General features: G+C 36.6%; 1 protein-coding gene and 1 pseudogene across 4 annotated transcripts in view; both read left to right on the plus strand.

Annotated features, from left to right (window-relative positions):
• Positions 1 to 27,007, plus strand: part of FANCI (FA complementation group I) — a 77,900-nt gene that overhangs the window by 35,908 nt on the left and 14,985 nt on the right. For all 3 annotated transcript variants that reach the window (XM_082449155.1, XM_082449156.1, XM_082449154.1), the window contains exons 15-24: positions 8,097 to 8,227; positions 8,689 to 8,759; positions 9,615 to 9,729; positions 11,578 to 11,700; positions 16,069 to 16,137; positions 20,210 to 20,311; positions 21,240 to 21,413; positions 21,489 to 21,610; positions 22,135 to 22,299; positions 22,902 to 23,081. In XM_082449155.1, the coding sequence (XP_082305281.1) occupies positions 8,097 to 8,227; positions 8,689 to 8,759; positions 9,615 to 9,729; positions 11,578 to 11,700; positions 16,069 to 16,137; positions 20,210 to 20,311; positions 21,240 to 21,413; positions 21,489 to 21,610; positions 22,135 to 22,299; positions 22,902 to 23,081 (1,252 nt within the window). The remainder of the gene's footprint in view (positions 1 to 8,096; positions 8,228 to 8,688; positions 8,760 to 9,614; positions 9,730 to 11,577; positions 11,701 to 16,068; positions 16,138 to 20,209; positions 20,312 to 21,239; positions 21,414 to 21,488; positions 21,611 to 22,134; positions 22,300 to 22,901; positions 23,082 to 27,007) is intronic.
• On the plus strand, positions 11,709 to 16,061 carry LOC309654743 (YEATS domain-containing protein 4 pseudogene; annotated as a pseudogene). Its single transcript has one exon. The product of its transcript is annotated as a YEATS domain-containing protein 4 pseudogene (transcript).

A 27,007-nucleotide genomic window follows, 5' to 3' on the forward strand; every position in this document is an offset into this window, starting at 1 on the left:
ACAGATGTTTCCTGGTGCCTCTTTGTAATTTGTTCCTGCATCCCTCTCTTCCTTCCCACCTCTCATCTCTAGTCTGGTCTGCTTTCTGTCACTATAAATTTAAAAAATGTTATGTAAATGGAATCCTACAGTGTGTACTCCTTTTTTTTTCCTTTCTTTTTGGTCTGGCTTCTTTCACTCAGCATAATTCTTTTGAGATTTTTCTGTAGTTGTCACATGTATCAGTAATTGATTCCTTTTTATTGTTAGTAGTATTCCCTGATATGGGTATAACCACAGTTTATTTATCCATTCACCTGTGTGCAGGTTTTAGGTTGTTTCTAGTTTTGGGCTATCATGAATAAAGCTGCTATGGACATTAATGTATAAGACTTTCTGAGGATGTATGCTTTCATTTCTGTGTGGAAACATGTTATAGTGGAATGGGTACACCATATGGTAGGTGTAGGCTTTATAGTTTAAGAAACTGCCAGACTATTTTCCACAGTCGTTGTACCATTTTACATTCCTATAAGCGGTGTTTCTAGTTGCTCCACATTGTGACCAACTCTTGGTATGATCAGTCTTTTTAATTTTACTCATTCTAATAGCTATGTAATAGCATCTGATTGTGTTTTTGTTTGCATTTCCTCAATGCCTAATGATATATTGAACATTTGCCATGCTTATTTGTCATTTCTGTATTTTCTTTGGTTAAATGTCTGTTCAAGTCTTCTGTCCATTGTTAAAAAATTGAGTTGTTTCCCTTTTCATTACTGAGTTGTAAGAGTTATTTATATATTCTAAATACAAGTCCTTTGTCAGATATATGTTTTGCAGATATTTTCTCCTGGTCTGTGGTTTGACTTTTAATTTTTGTAACAGTGTCATTTGAAGAACCAACATTTATAATGTATCAGTTACCAGTTCATCAGTTTCTTTGTATAGTTCCTGCTTTTTATGTCATGTATTAAAAAAAATCTTTGCCAAACCCAAGGTCACTAAGATTTTCTCCTATATCTTCTACTAGAAGCTTTATAGTTTCAGCTCTTATACTTAGATCTATGATCCATTTTTGTTAAATTTTGTATAGGATGTGACATAACAGGGTTCATCTTTTTGCTTAAGGCTATCCAGTTGTTCCAACACAATTTTTTGAAAAGATTATCTTTTCTTCATTGAGGTACCATGACATCTTTATTGAAATCAACTAACCATCCATGTGTGGGTCTATTTTAGGAATCTGTTCTATTCCAGTGAGCTATGTGTGTGTTACGTCTTGATTGCTATAGCGTCATAATGTGTCTTAAAAGCAATAGTGTAAGTCTTTTAACTTCGTTCTTTTTCCAAATAATTTTGTCTATTCTAGGTCCTTTGCATTTCCAAATAAATATTCTAATCAGTTTGTCAGTTTTTATAAAAGGTCTGCTCAAGTTTTGATGGAGAATGCCTCAAATGTATGGATTAATTAGGGAGAGAATTGGCATCTTAACAATATTGAGTCTTCTAACCCATGAACACAATGTATCTCTCCATTTATTTAGGTCTTCAATTTCTTTCAGCAATGTTTTGTAGTTTTCAGTGCGTGGATCTTGCATATCTTTTGTCAGTTGATCCCTATTTCATTTTTTTGACACTGTTGTAAATAGTATTTTTAAAGTTTTCAATCTCTGATTGTTGATTGCTATTGTGTAGAAATAGTTGCTTTTTTAATATTGACCTTATATCCTGCAACCATGCTAAACCCACTTATTAGTTCTAGTCGCTTTTTTGGCAGTTCCTTAGGATTTTCTACATAGAAATCATGTCATCTCCAAATCTAGACATTCTTGATATCAGTGATATGTCTTTTTTCTTTTTTTCTTTATCAATCTGGCTTAGAAGCTTGCCAGTTTTACTAATCTTTGAAAGAATGAGATTTTAGTTTGAATTTTCTCTGTTTTTTTTTTTTTGTTTTCAATTTCACCAAATTCTGCTTTTTATTATTTCCTTCCTTTTGCTTGCTTTGGGTTCATTTTTCTCTTTTAAGTGATTGAAAAACATCAAAAGAAGAATATATCATGATACATGAAAATTTTAGACTTCAGAGTTCATAAAATATAGTATTATTGGAATACAGCCATGCTCAATCATTTATGTGTTGTCTATCTTGCTTTTATACTTTACCAGCTGAGTTGAGTTGGTATATATATATATATATATGTATATACCAACTCATGATATATATATATGTATATATATCTCACATGACCCATTAAGCCTAAAATAGTTATTGTCTGGCCCTTTACAGAAAAAGTGTGCCAACTTCTGGTCTGTTATATTTACCTAGATATTGATATTGCTTTTTTTTCCTTCCTGATGATTGAAGTTTCCTTTTGTTTGTGTGAAGGGTTTTAACTACAAAATCCATTCTTTTAATAGAAGTAGGGCTAGTCAGGTTATCTAAATCTTCTGGGTGAACTTTGGTAGTTTGTGTCTTTCAAGGAATTTGACCATTTCATCTTAAGTTATCAAATTTTTTGTCATGAAGTTGTTCAGAATATTCCATTTAATGTCTCTAGGGTCTATATTGATTTGCCCTTTCTTACTCCTGAAAGCCGTAATTTGCATCTTTTCTCTTTTTCCTGATTAGTCTAGCAAGAGGTTTATCAATTTTATTGATTTTTCTCCACGAACCAGCTTTTGGTTTCATTGAGTTTCTCTGTTGTTTTTCTGTTTTCAGTTTTATTGATATGTGCTCTTTTTTTGTTTTGTTTCTACTGCTACTTTGGGTTAGTCTGTGCTTCTTTTGATTAAAAGCTTATGTCATTAATTTGAGACCTTTCTCTTTTTTTTCAATACAAGCATTAAACTAAATTTCCTTCTAAACATTGCTTTAGCGGCATCCCATAAATTTTGTTTTTTATTTTCATTCCGTTCCAAATACTTTTAATTTCTTTTGTGATTTGTTCTTTAACCCGTGGGTTATTCAGAAGTGTTGTTTAGTTTTCAAGTATTTGTAGATTTTCCAGGTTTTCTGTTATTGATTTCTAATTTGTGGTTATAAAACATACTTTGTATGATGTGAATTTTTAAAAATTTATTGAGACTTGTTTTATTCTCAGAATATGGTCCATTTTGATAAATGTTCTGCATGCTATTGAAAATAATATGTATTCTATTATTAGGTAGTTTTCTATAAATCACTGAGCTCAGATTATTCAAGTCTCCTGTGTCCTTACTGATTTTCTATCTACTTATTCTGTTAACTATTAAGAGAGGGGTGCTGAAATCTCTGACTTTGTATTTATAGAAATGACTGTCTGTGCCTTTCAGTTCTATCAGTTTTTGCTTCAGGAATTTTAAAACTCTGTTATAGGGCATAAACATTGAGGATTGTTACGTCCTCTTGGTTAATGGATCCATTAATTGTTATGAAATGACCTTTTTGTTCCTGGCAATATTATTTACTCTGAAGTCTACTTTGATATTAATATAACCTCTGCAGCTTTCTTTTTATCAGTGTTAACATGGTATATTTTTTCCATCTTTTTAGATTTAACTTATTTATGTCTTTATAGGTAACTTGGGTTTTATTATAGACAACATACAATTGTGTTTTACTTTTTTTATCCAGTTTGACAATCTCTGACTTTTAATCAGGGCAGGCCATCTACATTTAATGTGATTATCATCTGGCTATTTGTTTTCTACTTTGTCTGTCTGTTTTTTGTTCCTTTTTTTTTCTTCTCCCTTCTCTTGAATTGAGGTTTTTTGGTTTTTAATGATTCCGTTTTATCTTGCTAATTTGATTAGTTATATCTCTTGTTTTATTTTCTTTTGGGTTGCTTTAGGGTTTATGATATACATCTTTAACTTATCATAGTCTACCTTCAAGTAGTAGCATACCTCTTTACATATAGTATAAGAGCATTACAACAGTATACTTCCATTTTTTACCCCTACTCCAGTAGCTTTTGTGCATTCTCATGCATTTTACTTCTCTGTCAGTATATTGAATTATATCTACATTGTTGTTAATTTAGCTTGTTTTTATTTTTTTTAATCTTTGGCTGCATTGAGTCTTTGTTGCTGTGCACAGGCTTTCTCTAGTTGTGGCGAGTGGGGGCTACTCTTTGTTGTGGTGCTCGGGCTTCTCATTGCGGTGGCTTCTCTTGTTGCAGAGCACGGGCTCTAGGGCGTGCAGGCTTCAGTTGTTGTGGCACACGGGCTCAGTAGTTATGGCTCACAGGCTCTAGAGCACAGGCTCTGTAGTTGTGGTACATGGGCTTAGTTGCTCCGCGGCATGGGGGATCTTCCCGGACCAGGGCTCGAACCCATGTACCCTGCATTGGCAGGCGGATTCTTAACCACTGCGCCACCAGGGAAGCCCTAATTTAGCTTTAAACATTTATCTTTTTAAGAATTTTTAAAAATAATAAGTCTTTTTATTTTTACCCATGTGTTTCCCATTTCTGGTGCTTTTTCCTTTGTGTAAATCCAGATTTCTATCTAGTATCACTTTCTTTCTGTCTGAAGGACTGCCTTTAATTTTCTTATACTGCTCATCTGCTGACGATGAATTCTTCTGTGTATCAGAAAAAATCTTCATTTCATGTTAGTTCTTAAAAGACATTTTCATTGGGTATAGAATTCTAGATTGACTTTTTTTCTTTTTTTAGTTTTTTAATTAATTAATTTATTTATTTATTTTTGGCTGTGTTGGGTCTTCGTTTCTATGCGAGGGCTTTCTCCAGTTGCAGCAAGCGGGGGCCACTCTTCATCGCGGTGCGCCGGCCTCTCACTGTTGCGGCCTCTCCCGTGGCAGAGCACAAGCTCCAGACGCACAGGCTCAGTAGTTGTGGCTCATGGGCTTAGTTGCTCCACGGTATGTGGGATCTTCCCAGACCAGGGCTCGAACCCGTGTCCCCTGCATTGGCAGGCAGATTCTTAACCACTGCGCCACTAGGGAAGCCTGACTTTTTTTCTTTTAGTGCTTTAAAGATATTGCTGTACTGCATTTTGGCTTTCATCATTTCCAATGAAAAGTCTGCTTTCATTCTTCTCTTTTTTCTTCTCTTTATAATGTCTTTTTTCTTTTTAGATTTCTTCTTTATCAGTGGTTTTAAGCAATTTAATTATGATGTGCTTTAGTGTTGTTTCCTTCATGTTTCTTGTGGTTGAGGTTTCTTAAGCTGCTTGGATCTGTAAGATTATGGTTTTCATCAAGTTTGAAAATTCTTCAGGTATTATCTCTTCAAAAAAATTTTTCTGTCATCTTCTTCCTCACTGGTGCACGCGCACGCACACACAGACACACACACACACACACACAGTCTTCTGCAACTCCAGTTACACATATGTTAAGTGGCTGTAAGTTGTTACACAGCTCATGGATATCCTTTCTTTAGTCTTTTTTACTTTGTGTTTCGTTTTAGATAGTTTTTATTGCTGTAAATTCAAATTCCAAAATCTCTGCAGTGATCTTATCCATTAAAATTTTCATTTTTAGATGTTTGATTTGTCTTCCATATCTTCCCTGTCTCTTTTTTTTAAACATGCTTCCCTTACCTATTTTTTTTTTTTTTGCTGTGCCACATCTTCTTGCAGGATCTTAGTTCCCCAACCAGGGATCGAACCTGGACCCCTGGCAGTGAGAGCACCAAGTCCTAACCACTGGACCACCAGGGAATTTCCTTCCCTTACCTTCTTGAACATATATTTATTTTAGTTCTTTTAATGTCCTTGTCTACTAACTCTATCATTGTATAATTTCTGATCTGTTTTTATTGATTTATTTCCTCTTTGTCATGAGTTGTGTTTTCCTGCTTCTTTGCATGATTAATAATTTTGATTGGATGGCAGACACTGTGAATTTCACATTGTTAATTTGCTGGATTTTTTTTCCTTCAAATATTATTGAGCTTTAAGTTTCTTGGAAAGCATTTAATCCTTTTTATGATTATTTTTATGTTGTGTTATGTAAGACCAGACAGCATTTAATCTAGGGCCAACTTGGTGCTACAATTAAAGCAATGCTCCTTGTATATTATGAGGTGTCTCCACTGTGGATGTTGTGAATATAAACTATTTCCTGTCCTTTATGACCTCTGAGAATGGATTTGCCTACTGCTTGCCTGTGATTTTTTCCCTGACTTCATGTTGTTTTTTCATACAGATGCACTGACTAGCATGCAGCTAACATACAAGGGGAGCTACCTGCACATCTCCAGGGCTCTCTTTCCATGCAGCTCTTTCCTTTCTGGTACTCTGCCCTGTGAATTCTAGCTGCCTTGGCTTTCCTGAATTGTCAACTCTGTCTCTCTAACTCAGGAAGACTGCTGGATTCTGAGTTTCCCCTCTCTGTGCTACTGCCTAGAAACTCTCCAGGCAGTAAGATGGGGCAATTATATAAGCCTCTCCTCATTTATTTCCCTTCTCTCAGGGATCATTGTCTGTACTGCTTCTTGTCTGGTGTCTGAAAATTGTTGTTTCATGTAATTTGGCTTGTTTTGTTGTAGATGTTTAAAGTGGGAAGATAAATCTGGTTACTCTTACTCCATCCTGGTGGGCAGTGTCTGTCCTTCTTTTTATACATTCTCTCACTTGCAGATATCATACCCTTCTCATGATTTCAGTTATTTTGGTGGGGTCTTTTATGGGCATGGCTCCCAAATCTTTATGTCAAGACTCTCCTCTTTCCTTAGTTCAGTACTTCAATGACTTCATTCCTGCTGGATATTTCCATTTAGTATTTTTTTTCCTTTTATTTCAAATGCAATACTGTTTCCTTCAAACAAATTCCCCTTTCCGTTGTCCCTATTTCTGTTATCTGAAACACGGCTCTGAGTCTCAGAGGCTAGAATTCCTTTTAGTCTTCTCAAATACACTTGGTACCTAAGTTCTTTCATTCTTTCCCTCATACTGTTACCTCTTTCTTCTTTTTTATACCCTCCCCCACACACGTACACCCATTGCCTAATTCCCAGTCTTATAACCTTGCATTTAGACTACTACCACAGCTTCCTAACTGGTTTCCCTGCTTTCTTTTTTCTCTGCAGCGATTCTCCTTGCAAATTGCCGCCAGATCAGTATTCCTAAAATACCACTCTGTCATTCAAAACTCACCAATACCTTCTTTCATAAATTACCAGCTCTTTATCCTGGTATTTAAAGTCCTTGATGGAATTCCCTGGCGGGCCAGTGGTTAGCACTCAGTGCTTTCACTGCCATGGGCCTGGGTTTGATCCCTGGTCGCAGAACTAAGATCCCAGAAACCATGTGCCACGGCCAAAAAAAAAAAAAAGTCGTTGACAATTTGATCCAACCTGCCTTTCCAGCATTAACTTCCATTATTTACTTTTCTGAATGCTTCACCCTATCTCCACAGATTTCCCCACCATTCTCTGAATATGTCTTACACTTGCCTTTCCTGTACTTTTACTCGTACTTTTCCCTTTAAATATAATAGTTATTTCCAGTTCTTTGTGCATCTAAATGTTACCCATCTTTTAGAATCCAGCTTAAATTCCTTCTTCTCTTTGCTCTCCTAAAGCACACCATCTCATAATGATCTCTTCCTTTTTTGCACTCCTGTTTAAACTCTCTCTTTACCATTTGCTAGACAATAAACAATGTTTGGAATTATTAGATTTTTGATATCATTCTATTACTTCTTTCATTCTTTTAAAATATTTTTTTCTTGACTTCCAGCTAAATTAACATTCTTGAAGGAAGAGAGACCAGGTTTTGTGCTTTTGAATATTCTTTATAGGACCATATTATTATGCTTGCACATAATAGAAATTCATAAATATTTATTGATTTATTTCAGTTTGGAAATATGAAGACAATGTGTGCTACGTATTCAGGCAGTATAATGGGTTTCTTCCTTTCTTTTAGACAGTTTAATTTTTATAGTCTTACACTATCACCAGAAGAAATTTTACAAGTATCCTGGTTACATTGACCTTAAAGTATTAATATATAGAATCAGTAGAAATCTATATTGCAGTGTACTTGGCTTATTTGAGAAAGAAACAAAAAACTTTTTACCATTTCTTTCTCCATTTTATGTTCCTTTTATTTGAAACGTTTTTAGTTATTAGAGGCAACTGATTATAGATTCTGTTTTTCAGACCTGCTTTCAAATATCATCATGTATTCACCCTTAGTTCTTCAAAGTTGTTCTTCTAAAGTCACAGAAACTTTTGACTATTTGTCCTTTCTGCCCCTTCAAACCGTACAAGGGCTGCTGAAGGCAGTGCAGGTAAGTCTTGACTCCTAAGGAGCTTACCACAACTGAGGTTGAACTGCCGAGTGGAGGTCTGATGTATTTCTTACACATATGTACATGTAAGAAATACTGTTTCCCTTGATTCTAGAACATAAAACTTTCTATTAAAATAGAGTCTATTTTCCAAGTTTACCCCCTCTTCATAGTGCTATTCTCTCCCCTTTGATTCAGTTTCAAGTTAGTGAAGTAATTGAAAGGCTCTTAGGAAATTATTAATTGAGGACAGTAGGTTTAAAGGTATTCACAACTAGTTTCAATTTAGCATTTCAAAACATAAAATTGTCCTTATTACTAAGTGTAATAAACAATGCAACTTGTTTATAAAACAGAGCCAAACTTTCTTATAAAAGCCAAATGGTAACAGTATTGAGTAGAAATGTGCTAAGGCTAATAAACAAATTGCTGTTTTTACCTACTGATTCTTCCTCTTTCAGCCCCTTCTAAAAGTCAGCTTGTCAATAAGAGACTCCTTGATACTTGTCCTTCGGAAAGCTATGTTTGCCAGGTATGTAGCCACCCATGAGATCTGAGCAAGTGACGCTTTCTCATGTTACTTAGAGTCCTCTCTGCAGTCATCTCTGGTACAGCCTGTTCACAGCAGTCATGCAAATTCCTAACCCAAGCTAGAGGTGATAATACCGTCTCCTAAAGATATGATGAGATGGGTAATATGTGGGAAGCATTTGTTACTTTAAGGATAAGATACCAAGTTAATATCACATTGGCCATATTATAATACACCCATGGATATTCAGAGGAGCAACTAGTAAGTAGCCATGTGCTGTTTATCCCTAGTCTAGAACTGGCAGCTTGTTGTTGCTCCTTACCCAAAAGCATGTCTGATAGGCCAAGGTTGTATATTGTGGCGTCTATAACATGAATTAATCATTGAGCCTCAGTGAGATGAGTGTATCATTTTTCTGGATGGAGGGTTTATAAGGCACCAAGCACTGCACTCCTCTATGAAGAAAGGAAGTGCTCCTTTAAACTCAGAGAAAATCAGCAATTTCCTTTGCTATATTTAGTACTTACATTTGAGTTATCAACCCATTGTCCAGCCTTTCAGCACTCTTGTTCTCATTTCCCTCATAGACTTGTCAGCAGGATAGAGGAAAGTATAGATAGTGTCATGAGGTTAAGTAGATAATGCAAAATTCAGCTGAATTCCTATACTACTAATTGCTGTGAACAGCTGATGCCTTATTTTGAGTATATAAATTCAATTTATTTTGCTCTGTGCTTCATTGTTTATACATATTCCCTTCCTGTACAGAACTAACTGAATTTTTCTGACCCAGAAGCCTATTCCTGTGAAATCAGTACTGTTTGGTAACTTCTTCTGTGTCTATTCCTGAGCTAGCCAGCTTGATGCCCGAAAATCTGCAGTTGCTGGGTTTTTGCTGCTCCTGAAGAACTTTAAAGTTTTAGGCAGCTTGTCGTCTTCTCAGTGCAGTCAGTCTATTGGTATTAGCCAGGTAAGGATTTTTTTTCACACCAGCTTATAGTGTGTGCACTGATGCAGGAGCTGATGATGTGCAGACTCTTTTCTTTTAGTCCTGTTCTGGTTGTACAAATGATCCTGAAACTGAGAGTCTGATGATGATGATGATATCAGCCAACACTTTTTAAATTTTTATTTATTTATTTATTTAATTATTTATGGCTGTGTTGGGTCTTCATTTCTGCGTGAGGGCTTTCTCTAGTTGCGGCAAGTGGGGGCCACTCTTCATCGCGGTGCACAGGCCTTTCACTATCGCGGCCTCTCTTGTTGCGGAGCACAGGCTCCAGACGCGCAGGCTCAGTAGTTTTGGCTCACGGGCCCAGCCGCTCCGCGGCATGTGGGAACTTCCCAGACCAGGGCACGAACCCGTGTCCCCTGCATTGGCAGGCAGATTCTCAACCACTGCGCCACCAGGGAAGCCCCAGCCAACACTTTTTAATGGAAAATTTGCTGTGTGTTAACTGTGCTTTTCAATATGGTAGTCCCTAGCCTCAAGGTGGCTGTTGAACTGAATATTGATTGAAATGTGGCTACTTCAAATTGAGTGTTGCTCTGTGTAAAACACACACTGGATTTTGAAGACTCTGTGTAAGATAAAAGAATGTAAACTATCTCATTAATAATTTTTTATTTTGATTATGTGTTGAGATAATATTTTGGCTGTGTTGGGTTAAATAAAATATTAAAATTAATTTCACCAGTTTCTTTTTACTCTTTTGATTTGGCTACTAGAAAATTTAATATTATATGTGTGGCTTGCATTTGTGATTTGTATTGTGTTTCTACTGGACAGCACTGTGCTAGACTCTATGCTAAGTGCTTTACATTTATTTTCTCATTTAATCTTCACGGCAATTCTCTGAGGCTAAATACTGTTATTGTCCCCAATTTTAATAGTTTATTTACTTTGCACATCTATTAAAACCTGTAACCTGAGAAAACAAAACTTTTTACAGTAATTTGATAATCTAGGTTTTGCAGGAATAAAATTGTCTTTGTCATTTAAATTCAGTAATATACGATTTGTAAATAAGAGACGTATCTGTTTACCAGTTTCATTAAGAATCATTTATTGCTCTGGTATAACTATATAAAACTTTTGTTTATAACATATGGCATAGATTAAATGTTATTAACACTGGATATCATTTATGTATTGTTATTATCCCCAATTTAAGGGTAAGAAAACTGAGACTGAGAGAGGTTAAATAACTTGCCCAAGGTGATATGGCCAGTAATGGGTAGAACTGGGATTTGACCTCAGTCAGTATTAACTTCCTCACTAAGATGCCTGAAGTAAGGATTAGGAGTTCTTGGTCTATAATGGCTGAATTTATTATGTGAATCAAACAAGCAGTGTTGTTCTTTGTCAAGTCCAAAACAAAACAACTACCTACCTCTAAAACTCTCAGGAGTTCACGGAACCAAAAAGAGCTCAATTCTTCTAGCTATTGAAGACATTTAAGGAAGTCTTTTAGACCTTTTATGTAAAATCAAGTTTATTATGACTACTGAATTCTAGAGGCATGAAATAATCTGTGTGCCTTCCTAAGCAGGTGACATTGCCAAGGAAAATCTTAAGGAATAAGGAAGAGTTAATTTTTTTAAGTGCTTGAAAATTCTCTTAGTCCGAACTAGAATAAGAGTGATAACTTGTCATGGCCTAATAATGCTTATAATGTCGGCCTCAGTCCTGGGTTTTGGCATATGGGGAAAGCTAAATGTAAGGTTCTTTGACCAAGTACATCAGCTCATCTTACCCCCTTAATAGAAACTACTTACTCTGGTAAGATAGACATGAACTGGCCTCTCTTCTTTTCAGGTCCATGTGGATGTCCATAGCCGTTACAATTCTGTCGCCAATGAAACCTTTTGCCTTGAGATCATGGATAGTTTGAGGAGATGCTTAGGCCAGCAGGCTGATGTTCGACTCATGCTTTATGAGGTAAATCAGCAGAGTGAAGAGATGTAGTACTTCCCTCCCCAACTCCACTAATAATCCGTTTAATTTTAATAATTTTTTTTCTGATTATCAAAGTACAGTAGGTATGCTCTTATTTAATGCAGTTAGGACCAGTAGTTAGTGATGCTTAACCAAAAAGTCGTTTAAGGTGAGGAATCATAAAGAATAGTTAAATCACCATAAATGTTTTATTTTAATTTGAAATATTTAAATGTACTGTTAATTTACCAGTCTTTAGTTTTAAGGCCAAGTTCTTTTGGTTTTGAGTATGAGTCTGCCATTTGGAACTTCCTGTCTCTCAGACAAACCATAACTTTAATGTATTGCCTATAATTTCAAGGTTTTGCTTACATAAAGTAGGATAAAAACTTTAAGACACTTCAGGTACAGTCTTAGTATAGAAATCTTCTAGATATGTTCAGTTTTTCCCCTAAGTTTTTAGAATTGTCTTACCCCTAATTCATCAGAAATTGGTTTTAGAGATTTACTTTTATTAAGTCTTTCCAAAACATTCAACTTAGTTTTTATAAAAGCAACTTCTCGTTTTTTCGTTGTTGTTGTTGTTTTTGGCCATGCCACATGGCTTGTGGGATCTTAGTTCCCCGACCAGGGATTGAACCTGTGCCCTTGGCAGTGAAAGTGCAGAGTCCCAACCACTGGACGGCCAGGGAATTCCCAGAAACAACTTCTTTTTCGTTTTGCACTTGGTTTCCAACAGTTTACAGAATGTCTGGTTAGATCACATAATTAGCAATGATGGTACAATTAGCAAAAACTGAGTGGAACAAATATTACTACTGACTTGTGATTAGGATATAATTCAGCCAGTGGGAACAGAAGTTTGCAGTCATGAGGGATTGCACTACAATTGCTAGCATTTAGTATGCTGTGTACTTCAGCATACATATTTTATAGGATGGCGAGCATTAGATAATCTAGCAAATAGATTAAGTGGAAGTCATTTCAGAGAACAGCTATTGTAATACTTTTATTTGCCCTTTTTAAAATAACATTTATTGAGCTACAGTGGTTGCCAGGCACTGTACCAGACATCGGATTTTTCAGGTTCATTGTAGAAAATACAGGAAAATATTTTTTAAAATATTATTACTAATCCCAGCACTCATATATGTATATTTATACAAAATTGGAATCATAAGATTTATCTAGCTTTTATCTCTTAATATTATGTTTTAAGTATTTTCCCATTTCATTAAATATTCTTTGACACATAATTTTTAATGCTAAAAAGTGTTCTTTATGTATACAGTAATTTATTTAACTGTTTTGGAGCATTTCTGTTGTTTCCAGTTTTTCACCATGAATGTTGTTGTACCCGAATATTTGACCACATTGCTGGGTTAAAGATTAGAACATTTTAAAGTCTACTGGCATACTCAGTCAAGCATTGAATTTTTTTTTAATAATTAAAAATATCTTGGACTTCCCTGGTGGCACAGGGGTTAAGAATCTGCCTGTCAATTCAGGGGACACGGGTTCGAGCCCTGGTCCGGGAGGATCCCACATGCCGCGGAGCAACTAAGCCCGTGCGCCACAACTACTGAGCCTGCGCTCTAGAGCCCGTGCTCTGCAACGAGAAGCCACCACAATGAGAAGCCCGCGCACCACAACAAAGAGTAGCCCCCACTCTCTGCAACTAGAGGAAGCCCACGCACAGCAACGAAGGCCCAGTGCAGCCAAAAATAAATAAATAAATTTAAAATATATATAATAATAAAATTTATGTGGAGTGTAAACCACCTAAAATGAACAAAACAATTGAACAAGTATAAAGTTGGTCAGTTGAGTTTTTTCTTTTTTTTTTTTAATTAATTTATTTTTGGGCTGCGTTGGGTCTTCGTTGCTGTGCGCAGGCTTTCTCTAATTACAGTGAGCGGGGGCTACTCTTCATTACGGTGCGCGGGCTTCTCATTGCGGTGGCTTCTCTTGTTGCGGAGCACGGGCTCTAGGCGGGCTTCAGTAGTTGTGGCACACGGGCTTAGTTGCTCTGCGACATGTGGGATCTTCCCGGACCAGGGCTTGAACCTGTGTCCCCTGCATTGGCAGGCGGATTCTTAACCACTGCACCACCAACGACGTCCCTGGTCAGTGGAGTTTTGACGGAGATCCCAAGGTAATTCAGTGGAGAGAGGATGGTCTTTTCAACAAACGGTGCTGGAACAATTGTTTGTTGTATTGGGGGTCCCCAAAACCACCTCTGTGTTTAAAGATTTCTTTAGAAGGACTGATAAAACTGAGCGTAAATTTGTTCTCATGGCTGAGATTTAGAGTTAAAGGATACAAAGCAAAAAACAGAGGCGTGAGGCACATAGGGTGAAGTCCACAGGAGACCAGGTGCAAGCTTCTAAGAGTCCTCTCCAAGTGAGGTTGCACAGGATGCACTTAATTCTTCCAGCAAATGAGTTGTGATAACGTATGCAAAGCATATTCAAATAAGTTGTGATAACATATGCAAAGCGTATTCTCCTAGGGAAGCTTATTAGCACCCAAGGGTTTTTATTGGCAGCTGGTCACATAGGCACCCTTACTTAGCATGTACCAAAATTCCTAACTCCCAGAAGGAAATCAGGTTTTCAGCATAAACTATATTGTTTGTACAAACAGTTTAGGCACAGTAAGCTTCTCATTGTTTAGGGAGTTTTATATCAGTATAGGAAAAAACTGTTTACCAGGCAAATTCCCAGCCACCAGCCAAGGGCCAACCTTGGAAGCAGACCTTTCTAAGGATAGCAGTCTCAGACCACTGTGTTAATAACTCTTTTCTGCACAGTCATCCATATCAAAAAAAAAAATCTCAATCTTATCTACCTCCAAATTTTAAAAATTATCTTGTAACTGCCACCCTTCCCGTCCTGCTCTCCTCCCGCGTGGGGCTGAATGGGCTTCCGCGACGCCCTCTGCCGTGAGGCGTTGGCGATTCCTCAGCACCCTGAGCACTGCTGACTCATCTTCCTTCGGCCAGAAACCCTCCTCCTTGGGCGCGCGCGGGAGGAGCGGAGCAGCGAGTCCGCTGGCCCCAGTCTCTTTCCCTGGCAGTCGCGGCTTCTTCTGTAGGACAGTATGTTCAAGAGAATGGCCGAATTTGAGCCTGACTCCGGTGGGAGAGTGAAGGGGGTTACTGTCGTTAAACCAATAGTTTATGGTAATGTTGCTCCATATTGTGGAAAGAAAAGAGAAGAGGATGGGCACACCCATCAGTGGACAGTATATGTAAAACCATACAGAAATGAGGATATGTCAGCATATGTGAAGAAAATCTAATTTAAATTACATGAAAGCTATGGCAATCCTTTAAGAGTTGTTACTAAGCTTCCATATGAAATTACTGAAACAGGTTGGGGTGAATTTGAAATAATCATCAAAATATTTTTCATTGATCCTAATGAAAGACCTGTAACCCTGTATCATTTATTAAAGCTATTTCAATCAGACACCAATGCAATGCTGGGAAAAAAGACAGTGGTTTCAGAGTTCTATGATGAAATATTTCAAGACCCAACAGCAGTGATGCTACAATTATTAACAACATCTCGTCAGCTTACCTTAGGAGCCTATAAGCATGAAACAGAATTTGCAGAACTTGAAGTGAAAACCAGAGAAAAATTAGAAGCTGTGGGGGAAAAAAACAAACTTTGAAATTGCAGAGCTTAAAGAGAGATTAAAAGCAAGTCGTGAAACTATAAATTGTTTAAAAAATGAAATCAGGAAACTCAAAGAAGATGATCAGACAAAAGAAATATAAACGGTTCTGAAGAGAACTCGTTAGGAAGTGAAACTAAAAATAAAGTGGAGTTTAAAGGAGAGATGGACTACAAGTACTGCGATGTTTCTTAGAGGAACTGCACACATAGTTGTCAGCCATAGATTTCTCAGCAATGGGGTCAAAGTATTTGTACTTTACAAGCAATCTTTAATGTGAAATATATCTGTATAGTGCTGTATAGGCATTTTATCAACCCATTTCGGGGTAGTTCTGTGATACTAAGCACAATTTTAAAACATTTTTTACTGCATTGTATGTATAACTTATCCTTTTGACAGATATCAAAATTTCACTATAAAGTATAACTTGTACAAATTTGTACTTCCCTAGTAGTTAAATTAGTGGTAAAATTAATGTGTATATTTAATTTCTTAAGTTCTTACCTGCCCCCGTCCCAACTCTTTTGTATCTGATGTGCCCAGTAAGCACTCTATGAATGTAGTTTACAGATGCTGGAAAAAAAAAAAAAATTACCTTGTAATGGATCATAGACCTAAATCTGTTAGGATATTGTTGTTCATTTATTCATCAAAGAGCTTATTTGTCCTCTGTTTGATTCCTTTTAGGGGTTCTATGATGTCCTTCGAAGAAATTCTCAGCTGGCTAATTCAATCATGCAAACTCTGCTCTCACAGGTAAAATGTATTTTTATGGATATAAGGGAACAGATACTAAGGCATTAAGAGGCGATTGCCATTCTTCATAATTTTCAAAATATGAAATAGTTCCCAACTAGTGCAGTGGTACATTGTGACCATGCCTGAGGTATGTGATGCTATTTCATGTTGTTTTATTTTAATCACCACTTATTGCCATTATCTGACAGTTATCCCTCTCAGTTAACAGTCTACATCCTAAGTTAGCAGGACGTTCTGAAGAACCATTTGTATAGAGGCCATCAGCAGCTTTATCTGTTATGTTTATTTCTGAAAGAAGAAAAAGAGAGATTTGGAGAAAATATAGCACAATATTGACATTTGTTAAATCTGAGTGACATATTCATGAGTGTCTATTAGGTTATTTTCTGTATTTCTCAGTTTTAAAAAAAGCTTTAAATTATGAAATATTTCAGAGGATTATCAAGATGAGAAGAATTCAACTGGAGAATATCTGCTGTAAATAAGACCTTTTACTCAACGTTTATTCATTAAGCATTTATTTGAATGTTTTTTTAATAACAGTTTAATAACAGTTTTGTGGTGATATAATTCACATACCATGCAGTTCACCCATTTAAAAAAATATAACTCATATATTTGCAGAGTTGTGCAACCATCACCATAATCAATTTGAGAACATTTTATCACCTCAGGAAAAAAAACCCTACACCATTTAGCTACCACCCTCTAATTCTCCCATCCTTCCCCCATCCTCCTACCCCTAAGCAATCACTTATCTTCTTTCTGTCTCTATAGACTTGCCTATTCTGGACATTTCATGTAAATGGATTCATACAGTGTGTGGTCTTTTTTGACTGACTTCTTTCACGTAACATGATGTTTTCAGGAGTCATCCATGTTGTAGCATGTATCAGTGCTGCATTCCTTTTTATGGCTAAATAATATTTCGTTACATGAATCTTTTTATATATTGAGAGAGTTCAAGATACTATTATGTACTAATAGTAATAACAACAGTACCTAGTGTTTAGCACTTATAGAAGGCCAAGCAATTTATGCAGCACTATATGGTGGATGATCTCATTTAGTCCTCACAAAACCCTGTGAAATAAGAACTGTCATCTCCATTTTACAGATTTATATTTTAAGGGTCTGAGAGGTTAAGTAATTTAATTTGCCCAAGGTCACACAGTTAATTAGCGGCAGAGCTGGGATTTGAACTCAGATCATCTAGCTCAAGAGTCCAAGCATGTTTTTCTCCTATTTGGAGTTGATTAAGCTTTTTGGATCTCTAAGTTGATGCTTGTCACCAAATTTGAGAAATGTCCACTGATTATTTCATCAAATATTTTTTTCTATCCCCCTTTTCTCTCCTTTCCTTCTGGGACTTCATTGGTATGTATGTTGGAATGCCTGATACTGTTCCACAGATCTCTGAGAGTTGGCTCATTTTTCCTCAATGTTTTTACACTATTTTCTTCAGATTTGATATTTTCTCGTAATCTATCTTCAAGTTTACTTTCTCCTCTGCCATTTCAGATCTGTTGTTTTACTCTTGAATGTATGTTGAATTTTATCAAATACATTTTTGTATCTATTGAGATGACCATTATGATTTTACTCCTTTAACCTATTACTGTGATGAATTATATTATTTAATCTTTTAAAACAACATGGCGGGGGGACTTCCCTGGCAGTCCAGTGGTTAAGACTCCGCACTTCCAACTGCAGGGGGCGCGGATTCCATCCCTGGTCATCAGGGAGCTAAGATCCTGCCTGCCGTGTGGCACGGCCAAAAAAAAAATTGCATTCCTGGGATGCACTCAAATTGATGATGATATATTACCTTTTTTATACACTACTGAGTTTGGTATTCATTTAGGACTTTTACATATATGTTTATAAGAGGGAATGGCCTGTAATTTTCATTTCTCATACTGAACTTCCTTGGTTTAGTATGAGCTTAATAAAATGATTAGGGATGTTCCCTCTTTTTCTAGTTTATGTAAAATTTGAAATTGTCTCTATTTCCTTTTTTCCATTTTTTCCCTTAACTTTTTTCAAAGTTATATGTTATCTTTCTTTAAACTTTCAGCTAACTTTTTGGCTTTTGATTTGTCGGACTACACAAGTAGTGTGAATTCTAGCCCCATCTACATTTGGAGACTGGCTTGTGGTTAGAAAGTCCCAGGAGAGACATTTTTCCCCCTTCACCTAAAGTCAGGGGTCAGTTAGGCAGGTACATATCCCTCTACCATCTTCCTCCATGTGGTGGATTTATTTTTTAGGTTTATCCACTAAGAATATCTCCTTCTGAGAATTCGAGCTTTATGTGAAGGTTTCTGATCCAACCTCCACCCCATGAGGGCCCTAGGCCTTGTCTTTAATTTCATGATTCCTTTTTACTTTCCTTTTCCTTTCCTCTTAGCTATCTATTTAATAAATATGTCTATATAAAATTTTTAATGCAATATTATTTACCGTTCTTTACCTTGAGGATTTCTCTAAACCCTAGTCCACCATTTTGCTGTAAATGGAACTGCTCTTTCTCTCCCTCTCCCTCCTTTTTATGCCGTTGCTTTGTGATAATTCTGCTAAAGAATCTCCATTTGAAAGTAAGGTCTCAGATGTGGAGAAATTATTGGAAGGTCCTATACTATTCATCAAAAGCTTTTCAGTGGGCCTTGGACCTGATCCTATATAAAATCTGTATCCTGTTATATTGTGTCTGTCAAACTGTAATGATCAGTCCATCTACATTTGCACATTTAACATTGCAAATTATGACTGAAGGCATAGACCAGTGCTTCCCAACTTAGGTTAGTATGTGGACCTGTAAAATTCTACAGACTCCCAAAAGTTAAAAAAGAGAAAAATGATAACTAACTTTTTTTTTAATGGAAGTATAGTTGATTTACAATGTTGTGTTAGTTTCTGGCGTACAGCAAAGTGATTCAGTTATATATATATTCTTTTTCATATTCTTTTCCATTATGATTTATTACAGGATATTCAGTATAGTTCCCTGTGCTATACAGTAGGATCTTGTTGTTTATTTATCTTATATACAGTAGTTGGTATTTGCTAATCCCAAAGTCGTAATTTATACCCCCTCTTTCCCCTTTGGTAGCCGTAAGTTTGTTTTCTGTATCAGTGAGTCTGTTTGTTTTGTAAGTAAGTTCGTTTGTATCATATTTTAGATTCCACATATAAGTGATATCATATAGTATTTGTCTTTCTCAGTCTGACTTACTTCACTTAGTATGATAATCTCTGGGTCCATCTTTGTTGCTGTAAATGGCATTATTTCATTCTTTTTTATGGCTGAGTTAACTAACAGTTTTTTGAGCTCTGTTATGTGCCAAGTAGTATTTGAAGCTCCTTACATGTGTTAGCATGTTTAATCCTTATATGAATTTATACATTTATATTAATAATATCCTCATTTCACAGATGAGGAACCAAGGCATGGATACCTTTATTGAATTAATAAGTGGTGGTACTGGGATTTTAGACTCAGCCAGTCTGACTCTAGAGCCTACATTCTTTTTTTTTTTTTATTTTTTTTATTTATGGCTGCGTTGGGTCTTCGTTGCTGTGCGCAGGCTTCCTCTAGTTGCAGCGAGGGGGGCTACTCTTGGTTGCGGTGAGCGGGCTTCTCATTGCGGTGGCTTCTCTTGTTGCGGAGCATGGGCTCTAGGCCTGCGGGCTTCAGTAGTTGTGGCACGTGGACTCAGTAGTTGTGGCTCCCAGGCTCTAGAGCACAGGTAGAGCCTATATTCTTAACCTTCAAGCTATACTGAAAATGCTGATTGCCTATACAAATTTAGGAATTGGTGTGAGAGAGTATGACGTTTTATAGGAGAGGTTATGAAGTGGAAATAGGAGAGGAGATCTCAGTTAGTACAGTACCTAAAGCAAGGGCAAAGGATATGGTTGAGCCAAAGCAACACAAATTTTGCTGCAATGTTCTTTGGACAGTTGGGAAATAATGTCTTAGAAAGCATTAAAGGTGCCATTAGCTTGACCCGCTAAAAAAGTGAAAAACATTCATAAGCCATGGTATCTTTTTCCTTACTATACACAGTTAAAACAAGTCTATGAGCCAGAACCTGATATGCTGCCACCTCTGAAATTAGAAGCTTGTATTCTGACCCAAGGAGATCAGATCTCTCTACAGGAACCACTGGTGAGACTTTTTTCCCTCCTCCCAGAACCATTATTTTTACTCTTAAGTAAAACTATCAGCCCTGTTGATATGGTTGATCTTCAGAAACAGATACCTTCCCCTGTGAAGCGCTCTTCCTGGTACTCCCAATGAATTTTTACTCTTAACTCTTACCTGCTTATCTTTTCTGACCCATCTTCACCTTGGTTTTCTTGGTAAGATATCTGCATGTCAGCACTTTACTAAATCAAGGCATCCATTGTTTCTCCCAAGGAGCATTTTATCTCCCGTTTATGGCTCTTTGATTACATATACTAAATAAATATACTTTAGAATGGAGAGAAGGAGGTCGCCCAGAAGCAGATGAACTCAGGGGACCTGCTTCATTAGTCTGGGGTATATGATTTAGGCTGAGCTAAGAATTGGCATTCTGTCGAACCTTCAGAGGAACTAGGACAGGTTGGTTTTCTATTCTAGTTGTCTAGCCTCAGAAAGAGAAGAAAAGATAAAAACTGAAACTCTCTCATCCCAAGTGACTTATAACTGAGATGTCCTCAGCCTGGATCAGAGATGCTAAAGATTGGTCTCCCAAAGATTCCCTCAACATAAACCCCTATCTTTAGAATAGCCTCTGGGACTCAAAGGAGCTAGAGAGGATTTAATTTCACAACCTGGCTCCATGGTGTTTGTACCAGATCAGAGGCAGCACATCTGTTGCATTCTTAGGTGTCAGCTACTTATGAAGACAGTGCCTTTGGGAAAGGCCAGAAAACAATGCCTCTGTTAGTTCAATTATTTTTTTTCCGGTTTTGTTAATCCAGATTGACTTAACTTGTGATGCTAATGAATAACTTACTTTAGCCTTATAGATAAGGATTATTTGTTGATTATCAACAGCTTCATAGGTTATCCTTTAACAAGAATATTCAATTATTATTTTCTTCTGCAGGATTGTCTGCTATGTTGTATTCAACACTGCTTGGCCTGGTATAAGAGTAGAGTGATGCCCCTACAGCAGGAAGAAGAGGAGGAGGAAGAAGAGGGATTCTACCAAGACTTAGATGATATGTTGGAGTCTATTACTAGTAGAATGATTAAGAGTGAACTAGAGGACTTTGAACTGGTAATTGCTAAGTCTCAGCTGTGTTGAATAATGGAGGTTTTTAATAGCTTATTAATTTTATCTTCCGTCTTTTAGGACAAATCATCAGATTTTTCTCAGAGCACTGGTATTGGCATCAAAAACAATATCTGCGCTTCTCTTGTTATGGGAGTTTGTGAGGTTCTAATAGAATATAATTTCTCCATAAGTAATTTCAGGTAAGGTATTGCTGTGACTCTACTTGTAGTTCATTTTATGTGTGTGTGTGCGTTTGTTTTTTTTTTTAACACTAACAATATGCTAGGTATGAACAGACCACAGACCATACACTATGTATTAATGGACATGTAGCCTAAGACCAAACTATGTTCTTTCTACCAGGGAACACCAAAGCATATGCCAAAGAGGCTGGTGAATTTTGTCCCTCCAGCAGGCTTTAATGTATTCAAAATTCCTCAGACCCTGAACATAAGAACTCCTGATTTTAACAGAGAAATTTTGATTGGTGGTAGTATTGAACTTTCATTCTCTGCAGTGACTGGTATAAATAAGGGAAGAAAAGAAATAACCCGGATTGGTATGACCTGGGAGTGCTATGTTAATGAAGATCCATTCATTTGTAATGTTGGGTCTAAAATATGACCTCTAAAGAAGCATTGTGATTTCTTTATTACTGTATGTGAAAGTAAACCACAGTATTCTGATGCTTGTCCTTGGTGGTCTCTTTTTCCTTTTTACACAGTAAGAATAAGTTTGAGGAGGTTCTGAGCTTATTTATGTGTTACAAGGAACTCTCTGACATCCTTAATGAAAAAGCTGGTAAAGGCAAAACTAAAATGGCCAACAAAACAAATGATAGCTTTTTGTCCATGAAATTTGTGTCTGATCTTCTCACCGCTCTTTTCAGGTAAGGTGCTAACAGAGTGCTTAAAGACAGCAGTGTGGTGAAGCTAAAAATACCTACCCAGGCTCACTGATATTACCTAGCTTGCATTCACAATTCTTAGCACATATACAGTAAGAAGTAAGGTAGGAGGTTTGTAATTTTCTTGAAATGAAGGCAGAACAATCTTACCTAGGCATTAAAGAGATACTTTGAATTATTAAAGGAAAAATCAGAAACAGTGGACTAGTGAATGAAAAAATAGGATGAATTCCAACAATGTGTTCTAAGAAAATCAACCTAAGTAGCTCAAACACGCTAACAGATAAAAAAAGAAGAAAGAAAAACCTGAATTAAAAAAACAAAGGAACAACAACAAAAAAAAACCACTAAAGAAAACTAAGACATTTAAATTTCATCAGAGTTAAAGGAGTGGGGGAGGGGGAGAAAGTGAGGTAACACTGAGAATGATATTTGTAGGACAGCCATGGCAGTGACTCTGGCATGGGCTGCCTAGAGTCTGTCATTTAGAGCTTGCTGGGTACTATTATCCTGAACAGTCCCTAGAAAACCTAATTCCAGGTCCCAATAGCTGTAGAGGAATCTTTCTCTTTCTCTCTCTCTAGGGACAGTACCCAAAGTCATGAAGAGAGCCTGTCTGTTCTAAGGTCCAGCAATGAGTTTATGCGCTATGCAGTGAGTGTGGCTCTGCAGAAGGTACAGCAGCTAAAGGAAATGGGGCATGTGAGTGGCCCTGATGGCCAGAACCCAGAGAAGGTCTTTCAGAACCTCTGTGACATAACTCGGTAAGCCCCACTCACCCTTAGAAACCGTTTCCACTTGCTGTGGAGTCTCCAAGAGAAGAAATTGGGGATGGGGATGAAGGTGGGTTTGAGGTTGGGCATTGCCCTAAAGGTGAAAGTGCAGTCACTATATTGGGTTTTTTTTCCTAGTCATGTTTTGGTGTGGATTGTTAGTCACATATAAAATGTTATTCTATTACCAGGAATAAAGAGGGATATTACATAATGACTAAATAATTTATCAAGTAGACATAACAATTTTAAATGTATATGTACCTAACAACAGAGCTTCGAAATACTTGAAGCAAAAATGGATAGAACTGAAGGAGAAATACACAAATAATAATCTACCTCGGGCTTCCCTAGTGGCGCAGTGGTTGAGAATCTGCCTGCCAATGCAGGGGACACGGGTTCGAGCCCTGGTCTGGGAAGATCCCACATGCCACGGAGCAACTAAGCCCGTGAGCCACAACTACTGAGCCTGCGCGTCTGGAGCCTGTGCTCCACAACGGGAGAGGCCACGACAGTGAGAGGCCCGCGCACCGCAATGAAGAGTGGCCCCTGCTCGCCGCAACTAGAGAAAGCCCTCGCACAGAAACTAAGACCCAACACAGTCAAAAATAAATAAATAAATAAATAAATTTATTAAAAAATAATAATAATAATAATCTACCTCTGTTGGTAATCAGTAGAAGTAGATAGAAAATCAGGGAGGATGTGGAAGACTTGAACAACACTATCATCCAGCTTGATTTAATTGACATTTATAGAACATTAAATAAGTTTCAAAATACACATTCCTTTCATGTGCATATGGTACATTCATCAAGATGGACCATATTTTGGGCCATAAAACAAACAAACAAATTTTTAAAAGAGAAATCAGCATATTCTCTGACCACAACAGAATTAAACAAGAAAGCAGTAACAAAAATATGTGGATAATCCCCATATATTTGGAAATTAAATGCATTTCTAAATAACCCATAGTCAAAGAGAAAGTCAGAAATGTTAAAATATCTTAATAGAATGAAAATGAACATTTGAGCGTGTCAAATTTTGTATGGTCCAGCTAAAGCAGTGCCTAGGTAGAAATTTAGAACAATCAGTGTTTATATTAGAAAGAAATCTGAAATCTCTAATGTAGGCTTTTACATTAAGAAAATAGAAGAGCAGGTTAAAATGAAAGTGAGCAAAAGGAAGGAAATAATAAAGACAAAAGTAGAATCATTGAAAATAAAAACAGGGGACTTCCCTAGTTGTCCAGTGGTTAAGAATCCGCCTTCTAATGCAGGGGACGCAGGTTTGATCCCTGGTTGGGGAACGAAGATCCCACATGCCTCAGGGCAACTAAGCCTGCGCCGTAACTACTGAGCCCACGCGCCACAACTAGAGAGAAGCCCATGTGCCGCAATGAAAGATTCCACATGCTGCAACAAAGATCCCGCGTGCCGTAACTAAGACCCAACGCAGCCAAATAAATAAATAAATCTTTTAAAAAAAATAAAGGAAAAACAGCAAAAGCAATAGAGAAAATGAGACCAAAATCTAGTTGAGATCAATAAATTCAATAAACTTTAGCCAGACTGACCAGGAAAAGAGAGAAGACACAAATTACAAATATCAGGTATATGAGGAAGAGGAGACATCACTACTGATTCTACACATATTAAAAATTCATAACAGAATGTTAACTTTATGCCAATAAAATTCATAACTTAAACGCACAAATTTCTTTAAAGCTCACTCAAGAAGAAATAGGTAACCTGAGTAATCCTATCTCTATTAAAGAAATTGCATTTGTGATTCAAAATTTTCCCTCAACAAAAACTCCAGACCTACATGTCTCCACTGTTGAATTCTACCAAACATTTTAGGAAGTAATACCAATTTATGCAGACTCTTCCAGAAAATGGAGGAGGGAACATGTCCCAACTCATTTTATAAGGCCAGTGTAAATTACCCCGATACCAAATCCAGCCAAAGACATTAATAAGAAAAGTACAGACCAAATTCTCTCATGAATATAGATGTAAAAAAATTAGCAAATTCATCCCAACAGTTTATAAGAAGAATAACATATCATTTAAGTGGAATTTTTCCCAGGTTGCAAGGTTGGCTCAAAATTTGTAAATCAATCAGTGTAATTCACCATGTCAACAGACTAAAGAAAAAACCATATGTTCATCCCAGTAGATGCAGGCAATCAGAATTCAACATAAACCATGATAAAATCTCTTGGGAAACCAGGAATGAAAGAGAATTTTCTCAGTCTAATAAAGGATATCCACAAAAACCCTATAGTTAAGAGCATACTTAATGAAGAAAGACTCAATGCTTTCCCCCATGTGCTTTCACCACTACTATTCAAAATCATACTGGAGGTCCTAGTCAGTGCAGTAAGACAGGAAAAAGAAATAAAAGACATCAGATTGAAAAGGAAAGAATAACACTGTCTTTATAGACATAATTGTCTACATAAAAATTTCCAAAGAATTTTTTTGAAAGCCACTAGATCTATTAAGTAAGTTTAATAAGGTTGCAGGATTCAAGGTCAGTTTTTTCAAAAACTGTATTTTTATGTACATACTAGTGGTGAACAACTGGAAATTAAAATTTTAAAAACAGTACCATTTACTATAGTGTCACAAAATGAAAACTACTTAGTGATAAATCTCACAAACATGCAAGATCGATGTGATGAAAACTATAAAACATTAATGAGAGAAATCAAAGAAGTCCCAAGTAAATGGAAAGATATACAGTGTCCAGGGATTGGAAGATTCAGTGTGTCAAGGTGTGAATTCTTCCCAAATTAATCCATAGATTCAACACAATACCAATCAAAATCCTATCAGGCTTTATTGTAGGAATTGACAAGTTTATTCTAAAACTTATGTGGAAAAGTAAAGGACCTAAAGTAACTAAAACAAATGTGAAATAAAACAACAAAGTTAGAGGACTCCCACTACGTGACTTCAAGTCTTACTATAAAGTTGCTGTGTTTAAGGTAGTGTGGTATTGCCAGAATCAATGGAACAGAAATAGATGGTTCAGAATTGATCCACACAAGTATGGTCTTGACTTTCGACAAAGGTGCCAAGGTAATGCAATGGAGAAAGAAAAGTCTTTTCAACAAGTAGTTTTGGAACAGTTGGACATGAATATGTGAAAAAATGAATCTTTTATCCATTCCTCATGTTATATACAAAAAGTTGACTTGAGATGGATCAGAGACATAAATGTAAAACCAAATATTGTAAAACATGTAGAAGAAGACAGAAAAGGCTTTGCAACCTTGTTTTAGGTAAAAATTTCTTAGATGAAATACCAGAAGCACAGTCGATATTTTTTAAAAACTTAACTCTGTTCTTTGAAAAACACTCTTAAGGAAATGAAAAGACAAGCCACAGATGAGGAGAAAATATTTGCAAAACACATGTCTGATGATGGACTGGTAACCAGAGTATATAAAGAACTCTTAAACTTGTTAAGAAAACAATTAAATTGCAAAATGGGTAAAATGCTTGAACAGACACTTTACCAAAGAAGATGTATAGACGGCAAATAAGAACCCAAAAGGATGGTCAGCATAATTAAACACTAGGTAAATGCAAATTAAAATCACAATGAGATATCAGTAAACACCTGTTAGAATGCCTAGAAGTTTAGATTGACCATACTAGAGTGTTGTCATGGATGTGGAAGAATTTGAACTCTTATACACTGTTGACAGAAATGTAAAATGGTGCAGCCACTTTGGAAAATAGTTTGGTGGTTTCTTAAAAAAGTTAAGCACATACCTACCATATGATATTCCCACCCCACTCTTAGATATTTACCCAAAAGAAACGAAAGTAGATGTTCATATAAAGGTTTGTATACGGCAGCTTTATCTGTAACAGCAAAATCTGGAAACAACCTAAAAG

Source organism: Balaenoptera physalus, assembly GCF_965194825.1.
Source record: "Balaenoptera physalus genome assembly, chromosome: 2".
Classification (NCBI taxonomy): domain Eukaryota; kingdom Metazoa; phylum Chordata; class Mammalia; order Artiodactyla; family Balaenopteridae; genus Balaenoptera; species Balaenoptera physalus.